The sequence below is a fragment of the Leopardus geoffroyi genome, chromosome C1 (genome assembly GCF_018350155.1).
Source record: "Leopardus geoffroyi isolate Oge1 chromosome C1, O.geoffroyi_Oge1_pat1.0, whole genome shotgun sequence".
NCBI lineage: Eukaryota > Metazoa > Chordata > Mammalia > Carnivora > Felidae > Leopardus > Leopardus geoffroyi.
Window position 1 is genome coordinate 33,375,916 of NC_059328.1, and position 23,089 is coordinate 33,399,004.

At 41.5% G+C, this 23,089-nt stretch overlaps 1 protein-coding gene across 2 annotated transcripts; it reads left to right on the forward strand.

Annotated features, from left to right (window-relative positions):
* Window positions 1-2,039: 2,039 nt before the first annotated feature.
* Window positions 2,040-22,867, forward strand: YBX1 (Y-box binding protein 1). Of its 2 annotated transcripts, XM_045476922.1 has the most exons (8): window positions 2,040-2,542; window positions 3,240-3,303; window positions 13,456-13,489; window positions 16,305-16,394; window positions 16,691-16,993; window positions 17,270-17,352; window positions 21,357-21,622; window positions 22,478-22,867. In XM_045476922.1, the coding sequence occupies exons 1-7, from the start codon at window positions 2,377-2,379 to the stop codon at window positions 21,589-21,591; spliced, it is 975 nt and encodes a 324-aa protein (XP_045332878.1). In that variant the 5' UTR covers window positions 2,040-2,376; the 3' UTR covers window positions 21,592-21,622; window positions 22,478-22,867. The 2 variants fall into 2 exon arrangements, with proteins under 2 accessions (XP_045332878.1, XP_045332879.1); XM_045476923.1 differs by lacking the exon at window positions 16,305-16,394 and having other exon boundaries at window positions 2,217-2,542.
* Window positions 22,868-23,089: the final 222 nt, after the last annotated feature.

Consider the following 23,089-nt stretch of genomic DNA (forward strand, 5'->3'; position numbering starts at 1 on the left):
TAACATTTGAGGCAAGACCCAAAGGATGATGAATTAAGCAAGCAAAAGAAGGGAGAAAGGAAGAATGTTATAAGTAGAGGGAATAGTATGTGATAGCTTAAAGGAAGCAATGTCTAAAAGATCACCAGGAAGGTTGAACAAGGAATGTGAAAGAAGTGTCAGGAGGTAAGTTTAGAGAAGTCCTACAGAGTCCTGTAAATCACAATAAGGAATTTAGACAGTAGTAGTCACTGAAAGATTTTAAGTAAGACTGTCATGATGAGATGTTTTCAAAAGAACACTCTGGATGTCATGGTGGAGAATGTTAGAGAAAGAAAGAGGTAGAGACTGGCTAGGAGGCCACAGCAGCGCTCTAAAGAGAGGGGTCAGCAAACTGGTTGGCAGGTCAGATCACATTCCCTGTTTTTCAGTGGGTCATAAGCTAAGAATAAGAATGCTTTTTTAAATGTTTAAATAGTTGAAACAAGACTATTTTGTGACATGTAAAAATATGAAATTCAAATTTCAGTGTCCATAAATAAAGTTTTCTTGGAACACAGGTGCACTTATTTATTGATTGGCCGCTTTCAGGCTCTAAAGTTGAGCAGCTGAGACAGAACTGTCTGGTGTACAAAGCTTAAAATATTTGCTATCTGGCCCTTAGAGAAAACGTTTGCCTACCTCTGCTGTAAGCAATAGATGATTGCCTACACTAGTGTCATGGCAGTAGCAATGAAGAGACTCTGGTTTGGCATTGAGAGATATTTATGACTGATTCTGATTCGGGAGGCCTTTAGGAGGTGGAAGTGACAGGCTAGATGATACTGCTGGGGTAAGGACTACTGCACTAGCTTGCTGTCTCTCTACTTCCATTCTCACCCCTCTTCAACCCATTCTCACCCCTCTACAACCCATTCTCCACACTCATTAGCCTTAAAAAAAAAAAATCTTCCACTCCCTACTGACAATTCTAAAACTACCCTTTCCACTATTGCCCTTAGGATAATTTCAAATAAAATGTTACTAATTTGAACCTGCCTACCTCTATAACCCAATTTTTCATTCTAGGCTTTCTCCACTACTTTACTTCTATTCTCCCAGACCCCCATCTTCTTGCCGCTAGGCTTTTCCATAAACCTTGCTCCTGGAGTCAGCATTCCACCTTATCACCTCCACTCCTAAAATGCTTTGTGCTTTTGCAGAGCTGGAGTATTTGTGGAGTGTTGGGTGTTTAAATTTCTGCCTTCATCCGTAGACTGAATTTAAGGCGGAAACTGACTCGCGAACCAAAGCATCCCCGGCCGATAGTAGATAGTAGAAGCTTAATGAAGAACAAATGAAGGTGGAGGACTTGAGCTACATCAGGTGACAGCCTCAATTATAAACCATTTGTGAACTGTGGGTAATAATCCCCGTTTCGCATGGCTGTTGAAAGGATAAAATACAAGGGAAATGCCTAGCTTGCTCAATAAACGTGAATTGAAATTAAATCTGATTTGTGGCCAATACAGAAAGACGTGAATACTTAACGAGGCAGTCCTTATATGCCTGGTAAGATGGATCAGAAGGCAGGTCCCCGTGGAGTACACCACCGCCCTCCGCCCTAAATATGCTGAGCCGGGGCGGTCTGAGGGACTGCATGGTCCCTCCAAGGTGACTGACTGCTCCGCCGAAACAGACGCTCTTAGAATGCATACGTTCCAGAAACCCTCGGCTATGCCGAGAGTACACGGCCATTGTAGAAAAGACGGCTTTATCCGCAGTAATGGTCCGGGGTCACAAGGACCACATTTACAGCAGAGGGAGAGAGGGAGGCCTTTCCTCCCTATGGGCTAAGGTGCCGTCGGGTCCCCTTCCAAGCCCCCGGGTCAAGGCCGGGTAATCCCGGCTCAGGCGTTTGGCGGTTGCCCTTCTCTTGGCCAAGACCCAGCCCTGGACGTGGGGCCCGCCCGCCCGCGCTGCAGCCTCGTGAAAGTCACGTTCACTCTGCCCGTCCTCTCGGGTACTCTATGGTTCTCGTGGTGACTCTACTCTAATTCTAGTTCCGGTCTCTATGGCGGCGGCGGAGGCAGGAACGGTTGTAGGTCGGCCGAATTAGCCGCCTAAGAGCCAATGGGAATGGAGGAGTGATAAAGTGTTAGCCAATAGAAGCCAGGAGTCGGGGTCAGGTGGTGAGATTGGCAGCACTAGCGGCCAGTGAACGATGCTTGGGGCGGGTCGCTCGCAGGGCTTATCCCGCCCGTCCCGCCATTCTCGCTAGTTCGATCGGTAGCGGGAGCGGAGAGCGGACCCCAGAGAGCCCTGAGCAGCCCCACCGCCGCCGCCGGCCTAGTTACCATCACACCCCGGGAGGAGCCGCAGCTGCCGCAGCCGGCCCCAGTCACCATCACCGCAACCATGAGCAGCGAGGCCGAGACCCAGCAGCCGCCCGCCGCCCCCCCCGCCGCCCCCGCCCTCAGCGCTGCCGACACCAAGCCCGGCACCACGGGCAGCGGCGCAGGGAGCGGCGGCCCGGGCGGCCTCACATCGGCGGCGCCTGCCGGCGGGGACAAGAAGGTCATCGGTGAGGGCCGGACGGGACGGGGGTGGGGCCGTAGGGAAGCCTGGCGGCGGAACCGTTACCCGAAGCGGGGCGAGCCGGCGAGCGCGCGGCCGGCGGGGACCGACTCGGCGGCGCGCGGCCGCCCCTCCCCCAGCCTTCCTCACCCGCGCCCTCGCGGACGCCGGCCCGCCCGGTCCGCGTGCCCGGCAGGCGCGCGCGCGCGCCTCCTCCCGCGCCCCCTGCGGACCCCGCGCGGCCGCGCGCCCCTCCCCCCGGGCCGCCGCGCGCCGCCGACCGCGTGTGCGGCGGGGTCCCTCCCCTCTCCGGCGGCCGCGTGCGCTCGGGCCCGCACGCCGTTGTTCCGTCCCCCCCGGCCCGCTCCCTTCCGCGTGTACCCTGAGGGCGCGGCGCGCCGCCTACGCAGGCCCGTGTGGGCCGGACGCTTCCCCTTCCCTCACGTGCTCCCCGCCCCGCAGCCGCGCCCGCCCTCTGAGCCCGCGCCCAGCGCCTGCCCACGGGCCTCTCCGCCGCCCCGAGCTCACCCACGTGTGCCGCGGGGCCCGTGCGCGGCCTCGGAAGAGAGAGGCTGTCAGGGGGTCTCTGGCCGCTGCGGAGCGCGTGCGGGGCCGGGTGCCCCAGCGTGGCGGGTCTAAGAAAGGACGTCTGGTAATCGTGCATTTTTTGTTTTTGTGTGTGTGTGTGTGTTTTTTCCCTCCAGCAACGAAGGTTTTGGGAACAGTAAAATGGTTCAATGTAAGAAACGGATATGGTTTCATCAACAGGTGAGATGACCGCTACCGTAGTCTCGGTCCTACCTTTTCGCTTGCTCTGCTCCTTGGGCAGGCCCTGCGGGCTTGGAAGGGGTTAAGCATGGGTAGCTTGTTCCTTCTGGAGGGGTAGTGAGGTTTTGTTTTCCTTGAAAACTGAAGGGATTAGGGATCTGGAGATGGTCTTTTGTTTTGCAGCTAAATATTAATTTAAAGCAAAGTGAAGAGGCCGCTTCTGGTACAGAGCAATTTAAAAGGCGAGCGCAGTGGACGAGCCAACTCTCAACAGTTAGGGCAAACTCAGGTAACCAGGATCTAGTGTGATTCTCCGAGGTGCATTTTTATCCGTGTCACGTTAGTGAAATTGGTATTGAAAAATGTGATGTGATCCACTGGATTAGTACGTGGAGATTATTTCTAAGTGGTTAGCCTTTGGAGGTAACAGGAGTTGACAGTGCAGTAGGGGAGGTCTTGTCATCTTGACTGCTAAGGTTATATCGCCTTTGTTTAACGTTTCAGTGTATGATGTCTTGAAGGCCTCGGAGAAATTTCACATTAGAACTACAATTTCTATTTGTTCCTGTAGTGGCCTCTGGAAGAAACTACCCTTTTCCCTTTCTCAGGTTTTTTATTTCTCCTACTTGTTTGTTCTCATCTTTAGGATTAGTCCTTTGAGTCGTTTGTAGCAGTAGTGATGATAGCCTGCAGTTTTCATACACTGTACTCTTCTTCATGGTCTCCCTTGTGAGCCGGGCATCATTTCCAAGATGGCTGCCAAGCAAGGCTACTAGTGCAGTTGCATATGGGTGTAGGGCATGGTGTGTGCTCATAGCACATTGGCCTTACAGGTAGGATACCTTCATCTCCGCGTTTTCTTACATTCTTGTTTCAGAAGGCATTAAACAACTAGAAAAGAACACCTAAGAGTAGGAAATAATACTGAATGTGTGTGTAATGGACCCTACTGCAAGAAACCAAGTGGGCAAGATCAAGCTTAAAGACAGACATAATTGGCTGATGAAAAACCTTTCATTACTCAACCATAAAATATTGTGGAAATGCTCAAAAGCAAAAGAGATTGTAAGCATTTGATGGTCTGTTTTCCACGTTTGCAGTTGTGGGGAAATAATTTTGTTTCTTCCAAAATCTTTGGGGAATTTTCCATCTGTTATTAACACTTTTTGTGACAGGTCAAAGCTACGTTTTTTCCTCAGTTTTTTGATAATTGGTTACTAGTGATGAAGACAACGCATGGGTGCTTATATTTGACCACTTTTTAGTTGCTCTCTGAATGTTAGCATTTCAGTTATTATTTCCATCTTACCCTGATTCCTGATTCTCTTTAGTGGTCTATACCTCAAACCAATAGTTCTCAAATTAAAGTATGCTTAGTACCTTGGAAGGGTGTTAAAAATGCAAATTCCTGAGTTCTTCCCAGCCTAGATTCTTTGGTTCTGGGGTACATTTTTAACAAGAATTCCAAGTGATTATGTCTTGTGGGCCATTCCTTGAAAAATATGCTTCTAATTTTTGACCCAATGTAATGCTGGTGTGTACATTAGAAGGGAGTGTAATGTGCAGCGTTTTCTGTGGTTGGATTGTAGTTTTTGTACTTTTGAAAGTGTATGCGCGTGCCTTATTTTTGCTATATTTTGTTAAATGGACAGAGGTTATGATTTTTTAAGTGAACAGTTTCTATCCAAGGGTAAAAGTAGTTTATTTACATATTTTAAGTTTTTTTATTTCATGAGATGCCATTCCTTGAGTATCTTTATTCCAACCTGCAATTAACCCAATTGGTAGTCCTCCAGGGCAAGTTAAATGTAGATTGACTTTCGATGATCCTTCGCTTGGACTGTCCTAACCTCAACTATTTTGTCAAGTTAACCGGTTTAAATGTGCTTTGTGTTTCTAAACTGGTTTCAATGATTGTAAGACTTTCAAGTCACTGTAAAATGTGACTGTAATAAGTCCAAGAGAGGTTTACCTTGGTGAAGGGAAAATGTAGGTCTTAAAGAACTATAGTCTGGAAGTTTGCAAGTTGGTTGGGTATGTAGACAGGGGTGGAGGTACCTGGCTGTCGATTGGGAGGGGGTGGGTAGACACTGCTGCTGCTGTGTAAGGGAGAGGATGTAGTCTTTGGGATGATGGCTGTGACTCTAATTTTAACCTTGGGAGTTCTGTGAGTTATAATCTAGGTTCTTCAGATTTTTATAATTAAAATTGAAGGTATTTTTATGTAAACTTTTTTACTGTTGAAGAATGTATTTTCATTGTAAATATTGTGATCTAAATTATTACCCATGAAAATAATGTTAGTTTTGTAAGGATTATATTTAAAAGCGTTTTCTTCTGGTGGTTTTATTGTACAAAAGGCATAAGAGCTTTTAAAACATCAAACGTTTGGCAGCTTTTGTTAGGCTGCAGAATCTAGGAATTGTGAGAAATTCATGGTTAGTCTTCCTGTGCTGTCTTGAACAGTAATTGGATTATGTGACTAAGAGGGGTTTGTTGAACACCACCACCACTTCCCCCCCCCCCCCCCAGTTTCTTTTCAGTTTATTATGAAAAACTTCACTCAAAACTGTTGGAAGATGTCATTTGAAGGATGCCGCAGGGGTCATTGGTTTCAGGGTTTGGTTCTTTGCTTTTTAAATCTGGAAACCTGATTTTTGTCTTTTGCTTCCAGCTGTTGAGGATTAATCCATGCTCACCAAACTCATGAAAAGTTACCATGAGTCGGTAACAATGGGACATGCATCCTTCATAGTGACAACAAGAGAAATACTCTGACTCTTCTCCAGAGTACTTAAAAATGCTTAATTAGGGGCGCCTGGGTGGCGCAGTCGGTTAGGCGTCCGACTTCAGCCAGGTCACGATCTCGCGGTCCGTGAGTTCGAGCCCCGCGTCGGGCTCTGGGCTGATGGCTCAGAGCCTGGAGCCTGTTTCCGATTCTGTGTCTCCCTCTCTCTCTGCCCCTCCCCCGTTCATGCTCTGTCTCTCTCTGTCCCAAAAATAAAATAAACGTTGAAAAAAAAAATTAAAAAAAAAATGCTTAATTAATCATCCTAGGGTTTGGTGGTGAGCGAGGAATTTGGAGCAAAGAGAATTCAGTAGGGCAGAGGGCACAAACTGGTGACCTCCTAGCTGAATCTACCCCCAGATGTTTTGTTTGGACAATAGTGTTTTTTTTTTTTTTTTTTTTTTTAAATGTTTTTATTTATTTTGAAAGAGACAGAGAGAGAGCGGGTGAGGACCAGAGAGAGAGACAGAGAATTCCAAGCAGGCTCCACGTTTATCACGGAGCCTGATGCGGGGCTCGATCTCACAACCGCGAGATCATGACCTGAGCCGAAATCAAGAGCCAGACGCTTAACTGACTGAGCCACCCAGGCGCCCCTTGGACAATAGTGTTTTAAAAAGGATTAGAAATAATTACTGACACTTAGGGAGATAATACCCAAATTTTCAAGTTATCTTTTTTTAAGATCTGAATTTTAGCTTTGGGGCCTGAAGTCCATGTAAATAAAAATCAGCTGGCCATGAGTATTATTACAACTTTCAAATAGGGCATACATTCTTTTTCTTTACCGCAATATGACAGGTTGGGTTTTCTCCTGTCGTTGACTTCCCTTCCTGCTTCGCTTCTGTGTATGCATTTGAATTTATTACCTGTGGTCTAGGAAGATGTATGATAAACCAAGCCAAGGAAGGACTTAGCTATCTCTCTTTAGCAAAAATACAGAGGTTGTGGTTATCAGGTTTAGTCTCCCTTTTAGGGATTCCATGTGTATGTAACTGATGAAGGTGACTTCCTTCACACAGTGATGGCACATAAAAGTAGCTAATATTTCTCAAACACTTAACACCAGGAACTATTGTAAATGCTTTAGGTGAACTAAACTGTTTAATTTTTAAAATCTTTGAGGTGTAGATACTATTCTGAAGACAGAGATTGAGTGATTTGCCCTAGGAAGCATAGTAAGTGGCAGAGGTAGGTTTTGAACTGTTTTCTTACTGTGGATTTTGCTCATTAGCTGCTGTTCTACTGTCCCTGAAAATATAGGCCCTTAGTCCTCTTCAATTTGGTTGGTGTCCACAAAGTTACAGGTAATTTCTTAGTGTGGCTATTCTTAGCCATTGAAAGACCTGTTTTCCTAAGTGATACCCAGAATGTCACTGGAGCTCCTATATGTGCTCACTATTAGTTCCCTGGATTTTAAAAGCTTTCTGCTTTGCACTGCCTGTTTCATGTAGTTCGGTATTGGCTATAATAGTCCCACTTTAGTGTGCAGATTGGCTTTAACAATTAAAAAGGACTTGCTTAATAGTCAGTATTGGGATGCAGTTGAGGAATTAAAAGAGAGAGCCTTTGACCCTTATTTCTTGGATCTTTTCACTCCGTCTTTATACGACCTGCAAGCTAAGAATGGGTTTTATCTTTTTAAGGGTTATTTAAGAATATGTGACAGTCTGTGACCTTACATGGCCTAAAATATTTACTGCCTGGTTCTTGGATTTTAAAATGTGTAGACTTATGGAAAAGTGATTGCCAAGTCTTTTGAGCTATTAAAAATCAGACTGAAGTTGATTATGCACAGTAAGGTCTATCTAAATCATAGAAGACATGGGTAGTCTGTAATATAACTAAATGCTGTGGCACTAAGAAGACTGCTACTAAGGCAGGATGGGTGGATGGAAGCATAAAAAATGATACCTAAATAGTCCTTAGGTCATGATGTATCATTGGCAGTCTTGAAAAAGCAGTTATTGGTTGTGGAGGGGGGATTTGTTTTGATTTCAGAACTGAGGCTTTTCAGACAATGGCTTTGTATACAAGGCACTTGAGGATTAATTTACATGCTGGTTGGGTTAGTTGCTCATCTTAAGTTGGCCAGAAGTCATCCTTGTTCACCAAGTCACTGATAATGTAAAAGCTTTTCATCTTAAGTCTAGAGAATGAATGTATTCACCTGCTGGGTTTTTTTTTTTTATGACTATAGAATTAATAATTTGTGCAATTGAGCAATTTAAGTTGTTAAAAGGGCATGGTGTAGTAATCTGCAACAAGGTAATAGAATAAGAGCGTTTAGTTATGGATAGATGAACTTATGTATATGTTAGGTTTCATTTAAGGCAGTGCTGTGGATTGGCACAAAAAAGTTTCCTGAAATTTTAGGACATCTTAAAACAGTTTAATCTGGATAAATTTAGTAGTATAGGAGTTTAGTGCTAGCTACATGTTTTTGCCTTCATTGTGCTGCATTAGGAACTTTTAAGAGACTTGTATTTATAAATCCCAGCAGTATTTCTCTTTAGCATTTTCCCAATTTAAAAACGGTAGCCTCTTTTTTTTTTTTTTTCTTCAGCTGCTCGCTATCTGTGATTCCTTTTTTCCTTGAAGTCAGTACTGTGTCCTCATTTGCTGAATAAGGACAATACTAGTTAAGAGTGAGAAAACCTAAGAGGAGGGGTTTTTGTGAAAAATTTTCAGTATAAATAATGCCCTTAATAACAGCAAGAGGTGGAGTAGAAGAATACAGCAGAGAGCATACATCTGAGTGCAGAACAGGACTGTGTGCTATATGGAATGACACTGTTGTAATATTGTAGGCCTGTGCTGTCTATACAGTAACTATTAGACTTGTATGGAAGTGTAGTTAGTGCATGCATCTGAGAGACTGAATTATTTTTAACTTGAATTTTAAAACATACCCAATTTAGTGTTTGTTTTGAGCCACTTTCTTTTGCACAGCTTGCATTTGTGAACCTGCTTTTCAGAAGTGTAAAACATAGAGCAGATTATGAAGGCTTAGTATGAAAAAAGAAATGTAAAATACTTGGCATTTTTAATAATTGATTTGTACGTGCTTAAATGCAAAACGTTTTATCTGTTTTTACTTTTTTTATTGTGACTACTGGAAAATAAACTTAGATACAGATTTCCCCATGTTGTCCAAAAGTAGTGCATTTCTGTGAAACCTTTCATGAAAGTGAAGTGGTGTAAAAGTTAAAGTGAACTTTTAGGTAACTAGGCAAACCTGTATTTATTTAGCTTGTATTTGATTTCTTTTGGACAGCAGTACTAGGCACTGAACAGCAAGTAAAATAATTGCCTCAAGTGGCAGCAGTAAGGAAGGGTTGAGGTTTGATTATAGTGTGGCCTTTAGGTAAGTGTTTTATCCCCACTATGCATATAAGGTAACTTGCCCCAGATCATGTAGTTAGTAATGGAATAGCCAGAATTCTAGCCTTGGCCCCAGTGGTTCTAGTAAGGAGTTCTAAACCACTGCTCTATGTATATTGCCTGCTCTTCTCTCCTCTTCACCCTCTCTGATCAGTAGGGCTTAACGTACTATATAGTGTGTGGAAAACAATACTTGGTAATTCTGCTGCATTGCATTGAATGTGGTGGCCTTCTAGGTTGAAATCCTAGGATAGACCATGTCCTGTTTTTGTTCCTGTTGTTAGCCTAGTGCCTAGCTAGCTAGTTAGCCTGTTAAAGGGATGCATAAACTAGTCTGCCCTGCCCATAGTCTTCCATCCTCAGTAAAGTATGGTAAAGACAGAAAGAAGTGTACCTTTTAGTTCTCGCGGGTAATACCACAAAAGGTAAGGTGCAGTCCTGGGGATGTCTCTCTGTTCCTTCCTTATTACATTAGTAACAGCTAAAAGTTTCAAACATTCTTCTTGATGATCCATTTTGGTCAGCTTATTTTAATTGCTGCTTTTCCCTCTTTGGTAAGCTCTCTCTATATAGTAGCCGTGAGCATGCATTATTTCCCAGTGTTACTGTAGATAGGGGTCTACTCCACAGCGATTTCTATGACTTGTGAGGCCAAAATGGTTTTTACATTAGGGGAGGGGATATGTAGCAGAGCCTTGGTCTATTTAGAGGGAATAATTTGTAGAGTGGGGTTGGTGGTGGTGCCTACCTTGGGTTGTGAGGATTGAATGGTATGTATAGTTAAAGCACTTGGGACAGTATCTGGAACCTAAATCCCTCAGTAAGATATGCCGTTCGTTGTGTCTAGGTTTTCCCGTTTTGCAGGTGGAGATACAGTGAAGGGGAGGCAGCTTTCCAAGGTTGCACAGTTAATAGTGGAATGAGAACTAAAGATTGGATTTTCTTTTAGCAGTACCTTGAATTTCTGCACAGTCACTTAATAAGTTGCAACTAGATTGATTTGGTGCATCCAAACTGTAGTAGTCTATCTTGGCTAAAACTGCATTTTTTGAGCTGTCAAATTTCTTCCTAAAATCAGATGCACTTTGGCCATGGTAATTCCCCTAACAGGCCAGTTTGTTGTCAAAAGAGTGAGTGAGTGCTGTTGTTGGCACCACACCAGTTAATGAGCCCATATTGGTTTCCACGTATCTTTGTACCTGCAGAATATCTTAAGCTGTCTTCCAAGGGACAGCATTGTGTATATTGCCTACCTTGTACTGTTTTTAGGAAGGTATGTTCTAACTAGATAAGTCATTTTGGTTAATTTTTTTAATTCCTTTTACAACCTTGAAGTAAAATTGTAGATAAATTTTTATTGCAGTGCATAGTATATTCTGTATGTACATAGTTACTTGCAGCTATATTAGAAGACATGATGAATAGTCAGTGCCACCACAAATACTTATTGATAAAAGAAATGATGTATTGGCTACCCAGATACGCAGGTTGCATTATCAGTAATGAAAACTTCTTTCCATGGAAGTTGCATTTTTAGTATATTCAGTGCATGTTAAAACAATGTAAAATACCAGATTCAAAACTCAAATGTACTGGGGTGCCTAGGTGGCTGAGTTGGTTAAGTGTCCGGCTTCACCTCAGGTCATGATCTCACGGTTTGTGGGTTCGAGCTCCACATAAGGCTCTGTGCTGTCAGGTCAGCTCAGTCTGGATCCTGTTTTAGATTCTGTGTCTCCTTCTCTCTCTGCCCCTCCCCGTTCACACTATGTCTCTCTCTGTCTCTCTCTCAAAAATAAGTAAACATTAAAAAAGATTTAAAAAAACCCTCAAATGTACTTACATGAAAGTCTACTAGGGTACCAAATAATTCTTTACCTAGTTCTCTAGCGCCTGACACCCTTCACCCCAGTTATGGCAAATAGTGCCCATCTTTAGAACAATTTTAAATGACCTGTGGTGGTCAGCACTGCCCCTGTTGAGAGTTCCTGTTCTAGACTTTCCTACTCTACTAGTTTTTCATTGTACTTCTTCTGAGGGCCCTAGGGTTCAAAATTAAAGGGTTCACTATTAAAGATCTTAATAGTGATGGCTATGGAATTGTTTGTAGGATGCCTGAGGACCTATTTGACAGATGGGCATTTTGGCAACCATAATTCCCTAGGTGTTCCTGATATTCAACTAGCTTATAGAGGTCAATTTTCGGTCACCTGCCTTGAGTAGCTTTTGCAGTGTTCTGCATTTGTGTGTAGGTTTTTCTTCTAAAAATTTAAAATTTTGTTCCCATAAATTAAATGTCCTCATGCTACGTGGGTTCTTTGGCACGCAGCATTTGTTGCTCCATGGTGCAACAGGAAGCCAACAGTCAGTAAGCCAGTCAGTCTAATTCACTGTAACCTTTGTTCCTTTTGTCATTAAACATTAGAACTGTTATTAAGCCCATTCACTCTGATCTGCCTGACAAAATGAAGAGGGTAGGAGGAGGTCAAAAAAGATCTGGAAATCTATTTCTCCTGTGGTATTTACTTACAATATCATTGCCTTCACTCCAGCGTCCTAGGTGAAAAGCTAAAAGCTCATTCTCCTATTTTCCTCTCACTTCCAAAATCCACTTGTTCATAAAATTTCCCCTGCTTTTACCTCAAGAAAGAGACCTCAAATACTCTCCCTCACATAGGCTTCCATCAATCCTGGTCTGGGCTTCTAGAATAGTTTTTTATAACTAACTGGGCTTCTCTTGTATCTGAAATTTTCATAGTTGCTACTAGGTTTTAATATTTGATGATGTTATGCCATATTCCTCTACTCAAAAAAGCCTTTGCTGGCTCCTCTGCCTACATAATTTAGCTCTTGTTCTTTCCCTCCTCCACAGCCATATTCCTCATGACCCAGCCAGTTTGAACTCTTCTTGCATTGAGTTTGCTAGTTGCTGGTTTACCCATGTCCATGACCTCCTTTCTGTCTACCTCGGGAACATCTTTCTCATTTCCGTTAACTTCTTTAAGACTTAAGGCAAATGTTGCCTCCTTTAAAGTCCTGAAGCAGGTATTTTCAACCATATTTCTTTAGCACAGTTTAACTAGACATTTAATGATTGTTGCAAAATGGTGTCTGATAAGAAGTAAAGGGGTTGTGTGCTAGTAGAAACTCATTCATCTTCACCTCCTTAGTTCTCCAGCACAATGCTTGCCTGCTTGCCACAGGAATGATGGGGGTATTGATGGCATCCATGTTTGTACCTCATTGTGGTCTTTTGTTTTTCTTTAAGAGCAGTTTTAGGTGTGTGACAAAACTGAGCAGAAAATAGATTTTCCATGTACTCTGTGCTCATGCATGCAGCCTCCCCAACAGGGTCGACTCCTGCACGACCTCCACCTGCACTATCCACCACAGTAGTGACATTTGTTAAAATCAACAACCTTACATTGACGTGTTGTCACATCACCCAAAACCCATAGTTTGCATTGGTACTCATTCTCGGTCTAGTACGTTCTGTGAGGGTTTTTTAGGAGTCACCTTTATGACCTCGAGGAGATCTTGGAAATTGGAAATGGTGAGGAGGAACTGAGAAGGAAGCTAGTAATTAATGGAATGATCTATATTTTTGGTCTCCTACTTAAATTAGTAACAGTGCTCTTAGGAGTAACAGTGGGGTGTGCTGGAACATTATTTATGTTTAGTAGGATAAGTGTGACAGTTGCTAGTCACACCTTAATGGCTTAGTAGGTCACACTTGGACTTTTTTAAATCCTGCAGTAGTAACGTTACAACTGTTGGTAATCTTTTGGTCTTAAAAAATGAAACAAAACAAAACTTTCTGCTTTAAATTTTCTAATGGCTGTATGGCAGCCAGAAAGTCCAAGTGACTATAGGAAAAATGGGGGCAGGAGGAAGATGTACAGAGAACCAAGCTTATGCTTAATATTTGGTAACATGAAATGTATTCCATTTTCTGACTTGTTCAACTTGGTTCTGTCTTGTAGGAATGACACCAAGGAAGATGTATTTGTACACCAGGTGAGTGCTTGTGTGAATGTTTACAATTCTGGTTTTAAGGGTTGTGAGAAGGGATGCATGGTTTCTCAACTATTGTTCCTTACAAAAAGGTTATTCTATCCAACCACCAAACAATTTAGTTCCCACAGGAAGTGCTCAAATGTATACATTGAAGTATTGTATTGGCAGCTCACTTAATTAAAATAGGTGTATCTCAGATGGTATTTTGTTAACAGTAGTTTTTAAATGATGAAGTCTGCTCAACTCATACTAAATTTTTAAACCCAATTTCAGAGGAAGAAAAAAAATCTCCCATTAACCTAAACTTGAACTAACAATGCTATAAATACACAGAAACTTTGGTGAGGTGTTTGCAAATGCTGCTAGGTTTTATCTCTGGTAGGGACAAAATCACAATAATCATGGGGGAGAAGTAGGACTAAGCTGCAAAACCTATAAATTTGAAGTGAATGCTGGGGGGAAAAAAAACTAGCAAAGTAGCCTAGGTCCCTCTGTTTATGTTAAAACACTTTGAATACGAATTACCTTTGGAGAATTTTGTTTTGGCTTGAAAAATTTAAGAGTCCTTAATTTAGGGTTGAGGTGAAAAGGCGGTGTGGCAAAGTTGGTAATTACTCATGAAATAATTTTTAGATTGGCCTCAGTGTTTTGTGGGTAAAAAACTAACACAGGATTAGGTGCTACAATGCTAAACTTTGACAAGTACATTTAAGAAAACTACTTTGGTAAATGCACATTGAGGAATTTTATTAAAGCCACTGCCAAGTAAACACTAGTATCTCAAACTTAAGTACATCATGGGCTCCGTTGGACTTCATTATCTTCACAGGTGTGCTGTGGGTAGGAAAAACACATTTGTATGTGTGTACTTGAAGTTTTTTCACTAAGACTATTGAAATATTATCAGCTTGTATTGAAAATCACTTTAAGAACTTTTTAGCCACTTTATCTTTTTATCCAGACATCAAAAGACATAGTTGGTGTTCACACTCACTGTTAATCAAGCAGGTGTGAGCTTGGATGGCAGCATACTTCTTAGGAAGAGCTGTCTGAGGTTGGTACTTTGTCACCTTCTGAGGTATCCTATGCAGCATTCAGTGGCAATCAAGGGGGGAGCCAGATCAATTTCTTGAATATCCAAAGCCCTATCAGATAATCTCAGGGTCAAATATATAAGAATGGAAACAAATGTTCTAAACATAGGAGCCCCTGGCTGGCTCAGTCAGAAGAGCATATAATTCTTGATCTTGAGCTCATGGGTTCCAGCCCCATGTTGGGTGTACAGATTACTAAAAATAAGTAAATAAACTTCAAAAAACAAATTCTAAAGATAAATATGGGACTGTTCAATGTTACTTTTAAAACAAGTGTTTAATAAAATTGAATGCCAACGCCTTTGTGTTCTTAATTTCCCTTCACATGTTCAAAAGAATATGCATAATTAGAAACAGGAGACAGCAAGGCTGGTCAGTCTTATTACTTGTCAGCAACATTAAAGAGTTTGGGGAAATTGGGGTGTTTTGAAGATGCTGACTGAAAGAAGTTTTGAGATTATAATTCTCCATACTTCTGCTATCCCCTATGACTGCAGGTAATTGAGAGTTGGCTATATATGGAAGGTATGAAAACTTTGTGACAGTTTAGATGACAGATGAGCTCAATTATTTGGCTGAACGCATGTCACCCACTTGGTACTGACCCACAGGTGTCACCAATATGCTTTCCTCTTTATTTTGGAAGTGGTTTCAACATTTAGTTGTTTCTTGGGACTTTGGATGCTCAGGTCTTAGTGTATCCAGGAGACTGTAGTTCTGGGCAACTTAGCTTAATTGGCTTCAGCTTTGTTGGTTGTCCTGCCTCCTATGGAATGGAAATGCATGAGTGATCCCGTAATGGATACCGCTGTGATGTAGTAGAATGAACATGGGATTTGGAATCCCAAGACCTGGATTTAGAAAAGTCCATACTTTTCGAAGTGCCACTTAGCTGTGTGACCTTGGGCAAGTCACCTAAGTTTTTTTAAAGCCTGTTTAATTGTCTGTAAAAAGGGAGTAGTAATAACCTCACGTCATTTGTCATAATGAGTTTGGGTAATACATGAAAGAACTTTATTAAGTAGTGCATTCAAATGTGAGGTGTTATTCTTCCCCTTTTACTTTGTTGTAGCAGCAGTCTAGAGAACAAGTAACAATGTGAGATTTCTTGTATTCTGAGGAGGTAATAACTGACTATCCCACACGGTCAGATAATGTAAAGAGTGGCGCATAGTCAATACATGTGAATTGCATTTCCATTGAAGTATTATCACAGAGCGGTTGGAAGGGATTTTGGTTGACATTTGTAATTGAGTTTGATACGGTTAACACAGGGACAAAGTTGGTTTGGTCAACTTTGAAGCATGCAAAACTAAACTCGCCTGTCATCTAAACTGGCCCTGTGTGGGGCTAGCTTCTACTATTAAGTGCAGTCTTTGGGGGATAGATGGATATCCTCATTTTGTCTAAAGCTACATATGATGCTTTTGCAAAAAGCGTGTAAATACATATATATATTGTTGTGTCTTGAGTGTTAAATTACTTGTTTTAGTTTGGAAAATAGTGGTAAAATGCTGGGGCCTTGTAAGTTTAGAGTATTTTGGTTGAGGTTGGGGGTAGCATCGGTCCCTGTATTCCTAAATTTATTGACGGTTTGGTCTTATTTAAAGCTAATATTAAGTGTATATCCAAGCTAAAATAATATTGACTCTGGTACATTTTGAATGAAAAAGCACATTATTCTCCCCTGTTAATCTATTTTTGGAATGTGATATTACTAGACTGCCATAAAGAAGAATAACCCCAGGAAGTACCTTCGCAGTGTAGGAGATGGAGAGACTGTGGAGTTTGATGTTGTTGAAGGAGAAAAGGTGAGGATGCTTTTTGTGTAAAGGTTTGACTTCAGTATGGAAATATTTTGGAGATCTCATCCGTTAGGATGGTGGCTCTAATGTGGATGGATGGGTCAGGTGACCACATGAACACAGGTGCATCAAGCCTTATGTGCTGGCTGCAGTTAGAGGGCAATCTCTTCAGAACAGTGAGGAACTGATACTTAATCATTTCTATGCACCCCTGGCCACATAGACCCTTTATTTGCTTTGTGTAAATTTTGTTAAGCGTACTTAATTCTGTTGTCACTGTCAATATATGATGGCTTTTGTAGGGTGCGGAGGCAGCAAATGTTACAGGCCCTGGTGGAGTTCCAGTGCAAGGCAGTAAATATGCAGCAGACCGTAACCATTATAGACGCTATCCACGTCGCAGGGGTCCTCCACGCAATTACCAGCAGAACTACCAGAATAGTGAGAGTGGGGAAAAGAACGAGGGATCGGAGAGTGCTCCCGAAGGCCAGGCCCAACAGCGCCGGCCCTACCGCAGGCGACGGTTCCCACCTTACTACATGCGGAGACCCTATGGGCGTCGACCACAGTATTCCAACCCTCCTGTGCAGGGAGAAGTGATGGAAGTAAGTTTTCACCGAAAAAAGTAAAAGAATGAACAGCATGCAAAAACTTTGAATAAGTCTGCGTTTTAAGCGTATTGTGAGTGTCTTCTCCTATCTGTATTGGAGCAGTTAATCTAATGGGAAGCATTTTTTTGATTCCTAATAAAAACCCAAAAGATTAATTTATAATTACAGTTAGATGATTTCTTTATTTTTAACTCCTGTATGCAGACTTTGGATTTGTCTGATGGGGTTCATTTACTGTTACTGATTGAGTCAGCTTGATTGTCTTTCCAGGGTGCTGACAACCAGGGTGCAGGAGAACAAGGTAGACCAGTGAGACAGAATATGTATCGGGGTTATAGACCACGATTCCGCAGGTATGGTTTGTGTTAAATTTCTCAAGCATGTGTTAGGACTCCGCAGCATCATAATTCTCCTGCAGCCTTTTTAGTCATTTATTTGTTAACACTTAACATTTTCTTTCATCAGATGCCTAAGAGGTGAACCTGAAGTCAGTTATCTTTGAGAGTGTGTTCTTTGCATCTTCTTGCTGGTACTCATTAAAAACAGCTTGTATAGATGAGGTCTACTTTATATGATTGTGTTCCCCTCCCCCCCCCCTTGTAATAAGGGTGTACGGAATTTCAGTTTTTCTGTCCTTGCACAGGTAAGAGAATAGTTCAACCTGTATTCTATTACATGTTTTAAGACCTGCTTCATTAGGAGGGAGAAAGGTAAAGGTAAGCATTGCCTTTCAAGCGTTAGGAGTATCTGAACTGTACCTTAACATAAATGAGGAATCGATAGCGTAACCTCTTGAGACGGTATAATTTTCCATTAATCACGTCTCAATTGAGGGTTTTTTGTCACCCTTAAATTGCAAAATAAAACCACCCAGTAGAGTATAGAGTAATTGGAGAAGCGTTTCATGAGCCAGATGTGTTTGTTTAGTATATAAATATGGTAGTCCTCTTTGAGGCAGTATGCCCAGTCTGTCCCACAGTGGGTGGATATAATGGTGTAACAGTTACTTTTTAAGGCTCTTTTTTTTATTAAAGCATTGAGTCTCTAGGTGTGATCCTATAACTAACAGTATACTCAAGGCAATACACTAATAACTCTTAACTAATGATGACTTATATAGCAACTTTAACCGTTGATGCCTAAGTAAGCTTTAAGAAACAAATTCCTTACTATAAAAAGTACCTAAAATACAATATAGAAGTTTTCAAAATACATTGTGATTCTAATTTCTATTAAAGAGGTTTCTGACAACACCACCACCCCAATCTTTTGTGTACTTCAACAGAGATGGAATACTGAAGCTTTAGAAACTAGGGAACCCAGCTGAGATTACCCTATCTGCATCAGTATATATGCATTGAGAGTTTTGCAGTAGCCAGTGTCTATAACGTATTCTTGTTTCCATTGATGTATGTTGTGTCCTGAGTTTTTAATTCATGAAAATAGCCTGGAGTTCTAGCTGGTTCATTTAAAATCTCCACCAGGAGTTTGTTAGCTGTGTGTTGGATGTTGGAGTTAGATGGTGTTTCCCTGTTGGGTGTGGAAGATTATTTTGATGCTGACAGATGAGCTTTGTTGATCTTGAACTCAGCTACTGTTCAAAGTAGTTTTAAGCCAACACAAAGATACCTTGTTGAAATACTGCAAATGATATCACAATGTCATTTTTCAAAGTGATCAGTGTTTTTAAGATTGGTCTAAAATAGGCTCTCGTGGCAGTTTCCATTATATCCAAGAGTGCCAACAGCAGAAAACTTGGTTTGCCTTTTTGTTATGCTATAAAGTTGCTTAAGTTTTCTGCCTAGCTTTATTGGTGTCTTTAAAAAATAGCCTGTGAGTTTTTATTGTTGAGTGCTTTGGTTTTACTGTTTGCCTTTTAATTAGACATAATAGTCTTCATTTGGTGGATAGACGGGTTGACAGAGCCACATACGATGCATGGGGTTAAAATCCTGATTAGTGTAGGTTCCAGGGCAAATTGAAAGATCTAAGGCAAGTATAGCAGTTTCACTGAGGAGACAAATGAAGTGGCAAGAAGGGAGAAGTGGCATCAAGAAAGTGTTTTTGAGAAGTAAGGGCACTACTATAGGCTGGAAAATTCAGTAGAAGACAATTGTCAGGAAAGTGAGTGTAGAACCATCTTCAGATAGGGTAGGATTTCTTCCACACTTAAGGGGTGGGCCCTTTGTTAGGAGCCCTCGGTATTTTATGTGTAAGAAGCCCGAGTATGTGGGTATGATGTGTTAGTGGCATCAAAAGGAGGGGTCAGTGAAGAGGTGTGAGGAGTTTGGGCCAAAGATGTGGGATTATCTCAAGAAGAGAAATCAGGAAAATCAAATAATAGAATAAGGGTCACAGATTTAAAGTGGGGCCAACCAATGTGGTTGTGTTTTCCAGCCATTTTTGAGCAGCAGGCTCAGGTTGAGCAGAGTTGAATTTGTCCTACATTTGTTGATCCAAATGAAGAACCTGGGGTTGGGATTGGTTATGCTTAATTAATGGTCAGGTTTTTTACTTGGGTAAAAGGGGAGACAAATATTAAGGAGATTGGGAGATGGAATAATTGTAGCATCACTGGATTATAAATTCTCGTGGAAATAAAGAATGGATGAACAAGAAGGAATTAAACTAGGAAAATCGGAAAGGGTGTTTGGAGAATGGAATACTTGGAAATTGAGAGAACCCAAATAGAAGAAAAGTGGATAGGAGGTAAAGAACTTAAATACGCAGGTTATTTGGGGCTGTCAGGATAACGATAACAGGAAAAGGATAGTAAATGGAACATATCCTAACATAAGATGTGAAAGCTTGGGGTTTTAGAAAGAAATGGGGAAAACTGACTTAGAAGCCACAGTGATAGGTGTAGAGCAGCCACTCTTGAAGACTTCAGGGGAGAGCTAGAGCAGTTTTGCCTAAGACTTGCAGTGAGGTCCCAAAACGGGGTGGGGGGGGGGAATTAGAACCCATGATGATCAATATGTATAAAAGACATGATACTAATCTTGATGTTTTTGAGGTGATGTAATGTATGGATGGAGGAAAGGCCAAGAAAACCTCACTGGTTTCTAACACTTATAGTTATCAGCTGAAGAAATTCTCATCTTTTCTTTGGTGATAGAAGTGTTGATAATTTCTTTGATCCTGATCACCTTTAATTTCAGGCCATTGACCATAATATTGCTACAGTGTAAACTTGAACTTTGTTTTCTAAGTGTATAGCTCTGGATTTTAGTAGTATAGTCACATAGTTATGCAACCATTACCACTATCTCTTAATTCCGGACGTTTTCACCCACCTCCCGCCAAAAAATACCCTTGCAACCGTTAGCAGTCACTCATTTCCTTTTTCCCTGTACCCCAGCCCCTGGCTACCACCAATTTCTGTCTAGATTTGCCTGTTTTGCACATCTCATGAATGGGATCATAGATTTGTATGTCTGCCCTCTTTCACTTTAGCATATTTTTTAAGGTTCATCCATGTTGTGGCATGTAGGATTGAATTCCTTTTCATGGGTAAATGAAGGTCCACTGTATGGATATCCTATTTTGTTTCTTCAGCAGTCAGCTGATAGGCACTTGGATTGTTTCCACACTTTTGTTAATGTGAATCTTGTAATCATAAAATAGATATTTTCTTGGGTATAGACCACTGAGTGGAGTTGATTGCTGGGTCACATAGTAACTCTTAACAATTTGAAGAATTGCTGGACTCTTTTCCAAAGCCGCTACACCATTCTTATATTCCTGCCAGCAGTGTATGGGTTTCCAGTTTCTCCCTATCTTCACCAACACTGGTTATGCCTCTGATCTTTTGATTATGGCCATCCTGGTGGGTATGAAGTGGTCTCTTACGGTTTTGATTTGCCTTTCCTTAATGACTGATGGTGGCTGTGTGCTTTTGATTTCTTTTGAGAGAACATCTTGTCTTTGATTTTGATTTCCTGCCTTTTTATTTTAGCAAGTGCTCATCTATCTGTAAAGGGTTATAGTGGCACTTGTTCCCAAACCTGATTACCATGAAGCCCATTTAAAATGACCTCATCCAAGTGTCTGTGGTGTGTCACTTTTAGTCAGCTCATGATTTACTCACTGTATCATCTATTAAAAAGTTAGAATTTGTTGGTCCATTAAAACCAGTTTTAATTAAACTCTCGTCTTCTAGTTTACACTTCCAAATCCTTGCACTAAACCTCTCATTCAGTTTGTGAAATGCGAACCAAGTTTTGCACTTCTCATTTTTGATACACAGGCCAGATATGGTGTTTAGTTGTCTGAACCAAGTGATAAACATTGGTGGGTGGGTTAAAGAAAGCGTGAAGGTTTTCTCATTGCAGTTTTGGCACAATGTTCATTCCAGGGGTCCTCCTCGCCAAAGACAGCCTAGAGAGGACGGCAATGAAGAAGATAAGGAAAATCAAGGAGATGAGACCCAAGGTCAGCAGCCACCTCAACGTCGGTACCGCCGTAACTTCAATTACCGACGCAGACGCCCAGAAAACCCTAAACCACAAGATGGCAAAGAGACAAAAGCAGCCGATCCACCAGCTGAGAATTCGTCCGCTCCCGAGGCTGAGCAGGGCGGGGCTGAGTAAATGCCGGCTTACCATCTCTACCATCATCCGGGTAAGTAAGCTTAGATGGCCTCTGGCTTCTGAGCAGTCATGCGTGGGGTCCATTAATGCAATAGAAAGATGAGCCATTGTGACTTAGGGTGTCTTCACCCATATTAATTTTCTAATTCCCTAAATACGCAGTTTTGGTAGTGGCAGGTATCAGGGCCATACTTAGCCTCTCGCCCACCTCAGTTCTGACACTTAGAGGCCTAAGTATTTCTTGAATATTAATTAGAGCCTTTGTCAACTGTTCTGAATGAATTCTGTGATTTTACCAGTAAGCTGAGGAAAGTCTTGCTAACTTTATTTACCCTAAGAAGTATGATGGTTGCGTTGTGTTTCTTCTCAAAAAGAGGTGGGATAGCTACTAGAATTCACAACCTGTGTGGTGATGAGCAATATAGTCTCTTTGGGGAAAGTGGCAGTTTTGACATCATACCAGTTCCAATATTAAAGGATTCCTTTGCATTCAACCTTTTACTTGATACTCAGAGGCATGTAATTGTCTCTGTTTTGTTCCGGAATTGTCATTTTCAGCCAGTAATGCTTTTGTTTTTTTTCCCCTCTATTTTGTGGTAAAGGTGGTAAAGGGGAGAAGGCATGCTCCAGCATCCAATAACTGGACTCATGCCTGCATTATTTTCCCCTCTGAATGGCAAAAGGTCATTCAGAACTTACAAGTAGCCATTCTTGTCACAGCATTGTCAGCCCCCTGTTGGAAAATCAGTGTCTTGGAATAAACATAGATTTGTTAATGCCTTCCTACTTAGCTAGTGTGATCTGGAGCAATTTGGTATGTACTAAAAGAATGTTGTAGACGATGTAGTACGAGATGATCTTAAATTTATTTATTTATTTTCTACAGTTTAGTCATCCAACAAGAAGAAATGAATATGAAATTCCAGCAATAAGAAATGAACAAAAGATTGGAGCTGAAGACCTTAAGTGCTTGCTTTTTGCCCATTGACCAGATAACTAGAACTATCTGCATTATCTATGCAGCATGGGGTTTTTATTATTTTTACCTAAAGATGTCTCTTTTTGGTAATGACAAACGTGTTTTTTAAAAAAAAAGAAAAAAAAAGCCTGGTTTTTCTCAATACACCTTTAAAGGTTTTTAAATTGTTTCATATCTGGTCAAGTTGAGATTTTTAAGAACCTCATTTTTAATTTGTAATAAAAGTTTACAACTTGATTTTTTCAAAAAAGTCAACAAATGGCAAGCACCTGTTAATAAAGGTCTTAAATAATTGTCTTTGTGTATATTTCTGTCTTGTCTTATTTTAGTTTGTAAGTCCTTAGCTAGCTTAGATGATACTGGTAATTATTACTCAGGGAAATTTCCTTAAAACATGTAGTTCTTTAAGGGAAAGTATTTATTTTGACAACTTGGCCATTTTCCTTCTTGTAAGATTCCTTTGGCTGTGGGGGGCAGTGGTAAAGGGGAGAAGGCATGCTCCAGCATCCAATAACTGGA

Coding starts and splice junctions, on each gene's coding strand:
- YBX1 (XM_045476922.1), top strand. CDS start 2,377: ATGAGCAGCGAGGCCGAGACCCAGCAGCCGCCCGCCGCCCCCCCCGCC. Junction 2,543..3,239: donor CGGGGACAAGAAGGTCATCG/GTGAGGGCCGGA, acceptor TTTTCCCTCCAG/CAACGAAGGTTTTGGGAACA. Junction 13,490..16,304: donor AAGATGTATTTGTACACCAG/GTGAGTGCTTGT, acceptor TGATATTACTAG/ACTGCCATAAAGAAGAATAA.